The sequence below is a fragment of the Python bivittatus genome, unplaced genomic scaffold, assembly GCF_059951505.1.
Source record: "Python bivittatus isolate LINGU-HERP-01145 unplaced genomic scaffold, Pbiv_v1 ctg000330_np1212, whole genome shotgun sequence".
Lineage (NCBI taxonomy): Eukaryota > Metazoa > Chordata > Lepidosauria > Squamata > Pythonidae > Python > Python bivittatus.
In genome coordinates this window covers 62,004,379-62,012,628 of record NW_028277058.1, presented here as the reverse complement: position 1 = coordinate 62,012,628, position 8,250 = coordinate 62,004,379, and the positions used below count along the sequence as shown (strand labels likewise).

At 46.3% G+C, this 8,250-nt stretch overlaps 1 protein-coding gene across 1 annotated transcript in view; it reads right to left on the bottom strand.

Annotated features, from left to right (window-relative positions):
* Positions 1 to 3,225: 3,225 nt before the first annotated feature.
* The window catches only part of UBE2H (ubiquitin conjugating enzyme E2 H), a 48,005-nt gene continuing 42,980 nt past the window's right edge, over positions 3,226 to 8,250 (bottom strand). Inside the window, exon 7 of the mRNA XM_088141457.1 lies at positions 3,226 to 7,203. Within this exon, the coding sequence (XP_087997583.1) occupies positions 7,079 to 7,203 (125 nt within the window). The 3' untranslated portion in view covers positions 3,226 to 7,078. The remainder of the gene's footprint in view (positions 7,204 to 8,250) is intronic.

Here is an 8,250-nt window from a genome sequence, read left to right as displayed (position 1 = left end):
TGCACCCATCACTATCATCACTGAGTCCCTCCAACTTGTTGCTGGTTATCTTTTCTCTTTCCTTCCACCTTTCCAAGCATCAGAGCCTTCTTTTCATAATGTGCCTGAAGTAGGATAATTTGAGCCTGGTCATCTGTGCATCTAGTGAGAACCTTGGGTTGATTTACTTGATGATCCATTGGTTTGCTTTCTCAGCTGTCCATGGTATCCTCAGGAGTCTTCTCCAACACCTAAGTTCAAAGGCATCAATACTCTTCCTATCCTGCTTCTTCAAAGTCCAACTTTCGCTTCCATAGAGCATCACAGGGAATACTATGGCTTGCACGATTCTGATACCAAGATGGGAGCTTGAAATTGCCTTGGACACCAACGCACACCCTCCTGGAGATGTAGCAGTATATTCAAGCCAGCCTTACCCAACCTGGTGCCATCCAGATCCATTGGGATTGCAACTTGTAGGATTCCAGTCTCTGCAATGCTGGCTAGAAATTCTGGGAATGGCTTTATGCATTTTAGTAAATATATATCGAGCTTAGGTTCAGCAGAACCTAATTAAAAAAGTGGTGTTTTTTTCTCTTAGTCCAAAGGACAGAATTCCTCCCTTTCTTGCAATCTGTGACCTGTGGTGTTCTGCTGCGTTCTGCGTTTCTCTGGAGATTAAATCAGAGCCCCGTCCCATCCAAGCCTCTGCATCATCAAAACTCACACTGAGAAGAGGACCTGTCAGTCTGTGGCTGGTGCTCATTGTTTAGAGCTACGAAGCTGCAGAGGAGAGGAAGGCAGAGACTCAGGCCCCCAAAGAGGGTAAGCAGTTTGCAAACCCCGAGGAGCAAGCAGGATTTCCAGGCCTACGTTACCAAGGGAACTCAAAGGCACATGAGGTGGTGCTGATGGCAGCTGGGCAGCTGGGTGGCTTTAGGGCAGAAGACTATCCACTGGTGCTTTCCAGATGTGTAGGTTTCAGATAACATAATCCCCAGCCAACGTAGGCTTTGCTGGTTGGGGAATATGGGGTTTGGAGACTGCTTCAAAGGCCATTAAGTGAAGAGCTTTATGAGTGTCCTACCAACACTTCTAAGAGAAAGGGTCCATTCGTTATGCAGGTGAGGCGTGGCTTAGCATCCACCGTGGATGACCTGTTTGTCCACACATTAACACTGCAAACCACTTTCAACAGAATGTTGCTCTTGCTAGGATAATACCCCCACCATTGACGGGGATGGGAGAAAACTAAAACGACTCCTGGCCCTTGGTTTTGTGGAGAAAGCCAAGTAGGGAAGGGAGATCAGAAGGGCTTATGTAACCCAGGCAAGACTCCCTGCTTCACTAAACTTGTTTGGCACCTTACCTTGGTTTGGGCCACCTGGTAGGCTGTGTTCTTCCAAACCAACCCTTTTGTGGTTTACTGTGATGAGCTGGTTTACAGGACATGCTAAGAGAGTGGCTAGATGTCCCCTATACAGATCACAACTCCAGCCCAGTTCCTTTCCCTTTGGAGCTGGACAAGCCAGTTCCTGGCCAGGCCTTGCAAATCACTCCCCCACGGGCTTCCCAAACTCCAGATTTGGCTCCTCTTGAAAACTGAGTTTGCAATTTGAGGGACCCTTGGCCTGATCCACTGTGGCAGTCCGGTCCAACCATCCTTGCAGTTGTGCGTGGGGCAGGGAGTGGGGGGAGGCAGCTGGTGAATCCCTAGGGAAGCACGCAGGCCTTCAATCTTTTTCTGCATATTCTGGAGTCACAATTGCTGGAAAACATTTTGAAGCAGGGAACTCTAAAAGAAGCAGTGGTGAATGCCCCCAGATAGGCTTAATGTTTAAAAACAGACATCCAAGCGATCCCAGAATCACTCCTATAAATGAGAGCGCCTCTGAATCACCCCCCCCAAAATGGTAACTGTGGAAGCCCCCCCCCCAATAGCCAGTTAATCCAGCTGTAGCACATCCCTGTTTTCTGATCTCCAGCTGACCTGGAGACCTCAGGACTGCTCACGAAGCTTATCAATCTGCGCACAGAAACGTTGCTTCCGTCTGATGCTGTGCGAAGGGACCGCCCTTCCAGACGCTTGCTTTTCAAGCCCTAATGTCATTCTCCGATCCAAAGCAACCTTTTATTTATTTAATGAATTTGAATTAATTAGCTGCCCAGAGTACAAAAAATCTGATCCAAAAGGGAGTAAGTTGGCTTCCTCCAAGCTTCCCTGCCAGAAGCAATTTTAAATCAGGGTCATTTATATATAATAATATATATATGAATGAATGAACGAATGATCCGGTTTCTACCCTCCTAACTGAATTTGCAGTTCTCTGGTGGGATTGTGTTGCTTTTTAATAACGGGACGCTTCCTTTTCCAGTAACAAAAATGCAGGGGGAGGGGAGGTTGCCAAAAAGCAAATGGCTGATTTCTAGCTAAAGAGGCTAATTTTTAACTTCTTGAGTTTGCCCCCAGTTCCCTTGGCACCAACAGCCATTTCTGCTCCTGGTCCGTCTTCCACACCTCCTTCACCTGCTTTCTCACTGTGTGTGCCAAAGCTCATGATTTCAGAAATATGTGAAGAGGCTCAAAATGACTGAAAACACCGCTGGGTGCCCATGCTGCACAAAACCATAGTTTGCTTCATAGTGACTTGTTGAAAAGAAACACCGCTTCACACAACTTATTAAGATAAAAACCGAATGAATTACATTAAAGCTCACAGCCTGGGTAATCTCTGAACTGCAGGTGGCCTCCGTGGACTTCTGTCACCCCAAGATTAGACTGTTGAAATCCATTTTGACCTGGGTTTTTTTTTTTTACAGAAAGCAAAGGAAGTAGGCTTGTTAAGCCTCTGCGAGATCTTTTGGAGCCTACTTTCTCACTCAAAGCAGCCAAATAGGTTAGTTCTGCCTCCTTAAAATTAAAGTCACCTTGTCTCTTGCAGGCCTGGCTGGCCTCGAATAAGAAAAATTTACAAGTAAGGTATTTGGCTGCAGAAAAGATGCCTCGCGGCCACTCAGTGCAATGGATGAAGCCAGCCGATCGAGAAATAGTCACAGAAAGGGAAAATGCACTCACAGCCCAAGCAGTGTACCACGGCGGGAGCTGCTACAGAATTTGGTGTGTGCGCACATGTGCGTGTGCACGGCAGGAGAACCTATTCCGCACTGTCACTCCGCCAAAGGGCCCTTAAAAGAAGAAGAGAGCTCAAGACTTAATTCCTCTTACAGTAATTACCAGTCAAGGGGCCAAGGTATATACATATTTTATTTTTTAAAAAGTTTACAGTTTCTTTAATTATACACAACTATTCTGAGAGGTTATAATTCTTGGAAGAGGCATTCGCCACAGGGCCTGGCCCCCCCACTACGTCATCGCAATGCAAAGAGGGGCAGCTCAGACGCCAATGGAAGGGCTGGACATCCCGTTTGACCTCTTCAAGTATTCACACAATGTACCAAATACACTCTGGGAAGTTAAACAAAAACAAAAAACCTGGCCATTTCTCACGTGGCACCCACCCCTGCTTCCAGTGCCAGAACAACACAGAGCTAGAGAAATCCATGTACTAGATCCCAACCTGGAATGGTGCACGTTGCAACGGCCACCCCGATTAACTCTACCCATTGCTACTCATTCCAAATCTAGCTGCAGAACACTAGCGTAGTCCAAAAGCTAAAATATTTTCCATCTTTCTTGTTCAAGCCTCCTCCCCACACCGAGGTAGGAAGACACCAACCAACCAGGGAAACGAGAGGTTACAGAAGCTGTCCCAGAACTCTTGATTTTACATCTTTCTTGACCCATCTACGCTCAAACCAAAAAATAAACACCTCCACGTGCTACCCACTTGAATTAAGGGGACAAGACCAGGGTCATCCGGTCAGTGTGAAGCGGGCCCCTGCAGCTTCACTTCCATATACTTTATTTAGCAACTTAAGATACAGGAAGAGCTGCTTAAGACACTGCTCAACAGGTGAATCGGGGAGACAGTTAAGAGAAAAGATGGAAGAAATTTTGTGTGCTTCAAGGAAAACTTTGAAAGCCTCCTGAAGACGGGGCTAGATTGCAAATCAAAAAGGATGCGGGAAGTTTCCCAGGCAGATGGCTTAGTGCTCAGAGGGATTCGCTCAGCAACAATTAAATCTGAAGATTGGATTGTCATCTCAACAGGCAGTCTGAGAAGGAACATCAGCACCGCCAGCGGTTGGCAGTTATGACGACGGTGTAATCAACTGAAGACTGCTCACCCAACAGCGAGCGAAGATCTTAGCAAGCCAGAGAAAGAAAGGAAAGGGGTTGGGGAGGGAAAAGGAACAGAGAGCAACCTGTTCCAAGATCAGTGATGTGAAGGAGAAAGAGCTGAAAATTGCTCCATTTAGCTAAATGCTTCCGAGGTGGTTCCTCACAAACTGTTTCTTTCAAGCTTGATCCCATGAAATCACAAACATTTGGCCAACCATGATCACTAGGTTAAGTCAATACATCAAAGAACGTCAGAATTGTCTGCAACTGTCTGTGTGTATAAGGCTGTGTGTGTGACACCTATGTTCAAAAACCAATTCTAGCTGACCGTAAACCTTCATCTGAGCCATGAACATTCAAGAGATGAGATCCAGTGACAGATGCCAAAAAAGGCCTTTGCGAACCAAAGACTTGGAAGGGAAAACAGGAGTCAGGGCTAAGTTTGGGGGGAATGTCGTGTAAACATGGGTCATCTGTTGGAAATCTTTTTTTTTTCTCTCCTTAATTAAAACCAGAATTGTGGCTTTGCTTGGGGGAAAAAAGGGTGTTAATTTACGAGTGCAGCGTTGTCAAAATCTCAAAAAAATATCAGGATTCAGACTTTATTTTATTTTTTTTTAAAAAAAGAAAGATTACCTGCATAAAGGGAATTAGAACACTAGCATTTATATATACAATCTTGGGGAGCAGAAGGGAACCATTTATTTTGTTTAAATTGGTACTCCTATCATGATAGATAGCTTGGCACTCAAGTCTAGGCCTAACGGCACCTAAAGGTCATTGCACAGGTAGACCAATTAGCAGCACATTTAAGGCAGACCATCCCCATCGTGCGCCCTCCCCCCCCCACCCCCTGGCTGTGCTGGGATGGCAACTGCAGGAGGGCACCAGGTAGGGGGAGGTAATCGAGAGGGTCCCGCTAAAGGGGCAGCCCCTCCATGTCTTCCATCAAGACCCGGAGTGACGAAACGCAGTCTCCTGTTGCACGGTCAGTTCAGCTACTAACCGCAGCCCAATTTCACTGCTTTTTCAATGTTTAAGGAAAGGAAAAGATTATTACTATTAATATTTTTTGCTTTATGCCCATAGTTCGAATACTTGGTAAGCTTTTGCTTTATTAAAGGAAAATAATCATGCCAAAGTTAAGTTCTACTTTACAGATCTTTCCAAAAGGGAAGAAAGCAAATTGATCACGGTTTAAGATTGTACTCTTTTGTTACCCCCCCAAAACACACACAAACTCCCCGACTCCAAACTCCGATGGCATTTAAGAAACAACGGGGGGAAAATAATACAATTTACCAAGCTTCTCTTGACATTCAACATTCTGCTCGAGTCACCCAAGTTCTGTATACTGATCCTAGAAGATGCACCAAACCCACCCCAACCCCCCCTTCTCAACATCCTGTCCCCAAATTTCTAGAAATGCAGAGGAAGCAGCATCCAGGGCGCAGCTCCATCCCACCGGACACTCTTGCTATGATCCATATTCAAGCATCATCAACATCCCAGGTAGGCGTTTCTGGTCTGAGGCTCTTTTCCCACTGGACGGAGGGGCGGGAGGGACCCATCACGCACTCAATTAGCCAAGGAAGGAAGGAATTCTCATTTGGGGCACCTCAGACACCGCCTTCGTTATCCAATTCCCCCCTTCTTTAAGAAGAGCACCCTTCCAGCCCATCGTGGTGGGATCTCTCAGACTGTCTGGCCTGCTCGCACAAGCACGGCAAACGGAAAGCAGAAGTGATGGCAAGCACGGGCACGGGGAGGGGGCAGGGTGGGGCGAGGAGGAAATTGTGACCAGGGACCACAAGCGCCAACGCAACCTTTCCCAGGCTCGGAGCACTTGGCCAAATCCACCCGGTCAGAAAGCTCTTATTGAAGTTCACCTTGACAGTGTTTGCAGAAACATCAAGAGAGCGAGAGGGTGTGTGTGTGTGTAGAATTACTACTGCTGGTGGTTTGGACAAGGGGACCAGAATGGATTGGGTTCAGTGTACTCCGAGTTAGCTACCCCACCCTTGGGCAGGGCTCCCTTAAGGAGAGAAGGGAGACAGACTGCGGATCCAGAGGAACGAGGCGACTATTCCTTGAGACGCCGGCTTTCGAAAGTTTCCCCAAGCAAACTAGATACCACCACCGCCATCGCTACCATCACCAGTCTAAGCAGACAGGAAGTCCATTAAAAGAAGCATCCTCAGAATCACCGCTGCTTTGTAAAAATCGGACACTTCGAGAGCTCCATGCCTTCAGTTGGTGGACTTTTTTTTTTTTAAAGAAAAAAAGATGAACTCCAAAAGTGTACGCAGCCAAGTTGAAATGAAGGAGCACCGTTGACTTCACTGCCTCATCTTTCCATCATTTATCCCCCCCCCTCCATATTTCTCCTTTACATTCTGAAAGTGCTGTTCCACGTTTGCATCCAAGGGTGTCTGCTGTCTTTGGAACGCTTAACTAAAAAAAAAAAAGGAAAGAAAAGGAAAGAAAAAAGAAAAACCAGGAAAAAAAAAAGGGAATATCCAGACCCTCTTCCGAGCAAAGCAGCAGCTTAGGGTTGACTCAGCTGAAATGGAATTATGAATGGATGCAAGCATGCACCCAGGTTCATATTGCTACCAAGTGGAATGTCGGAAATGCACGGCAATGCATTTTGGGCTCTGAGAAATGACCAAAAAAAAAAAAAAAATCAAGAACTAAAGGGTGATATATATATATGTATATATATCTCAATGCTATTATTCATAAAAACCTTGTTTAGTAATAAAAAATTGCTTTGTTTAAATATGAATATTATAGTCTGCTTCTCAGCGCATGGTTAGGAAGTCAGTCTTTCCGAAAAGCAGGACGCTGCTTCTACTACAATTCCATATCCTGGGCTTCGTCCTCTGAAAAGTCAGACATGGAGCTCTCTGAAGAGCTGTCTCCGGTCCCTTCTTCCTGCTCTTTTAGTGCTTCTTCTGTTGCATATTTCTGAATGTATTCTGAATGAAGGGTGGGGGGGAGGAAGAGGGGAAAAAGAGAGGAAATGATCAACTCAGACGTTCCAAGGTCAAAGCGCAGGTATTCTGACATACACGCAGTGCAAAGACACGCTTGATCCCTACTGGTACAAGGGGCATCCAACAACCCAACATTGTTGGATACTCCTTAGACTGACATTTGTTCAAAACAGTTACTCTTTGCCTTATTTGCAGAGTACAATGGAGTATCCACACTCTCACGTCTTCCAAGGCGATAAAACAGAAAGCCAAGTGGAATAGTTTTATACATCTGCCCACCCCATCAGATCTGGCAGAGAAGGCATGCTGTGGATCCCGTCTGCCAGGGAATGCCATTTGGCGGGTCCCAGGAGGCGGCCCTTCTCTGCGGTGGCACCCGCCTTGCGGAATCTTCTCCCCCCGGGAAGTGAGATTAGCTCCATCCCTCTCGACATTCCGTGAGTCCCTCAAGACCTGGCTGTGTGATCAGGCCTGGGGCTCCCAGGGGACCAGGGAGACTACGATGGCTCCCTTATTGATTTTATCCCCTCCTGTTTTGTGTGTGTCTTTACTGTTTTTTATAGTGTTTTATGTATATATTTTTTAATTGTTGTACACCGCCCAGAGTCACCTTGTGTGAGATGGGCGGCTATATAAATATGATAAATAAAATAAAAATGCAAAATGGCACAGCTGGGAAGAACAAGGGGACTGACGGGGCCTGCTCTAAAACTCAAGGTGGCAACAAAATACCGGAGCTACCACTTCGAGGTGGGGGCAGGGATATGAAGAATACTTTGGAATTGCTTCCAGATGCATCACCGTAATGTATGACCTAAGACAGGAGAGTCCTGGGCCTTAACCTCAGCTTCTGTGCTAAGGCAAGAGACAGAAGGGAGAGTTCGGATAAAGGGAAGAGGTGGTTAAATATAGGTTAGGAGTATGTGAGCAGCAACAAGACGTATCAGCAGAACGGGGAGACCCCTTGGATTTGCTTAGCGTGTTTGCCAATAGCGTTTCCCATTCTGCTCCTTTGCAGCTTCTTGCCTG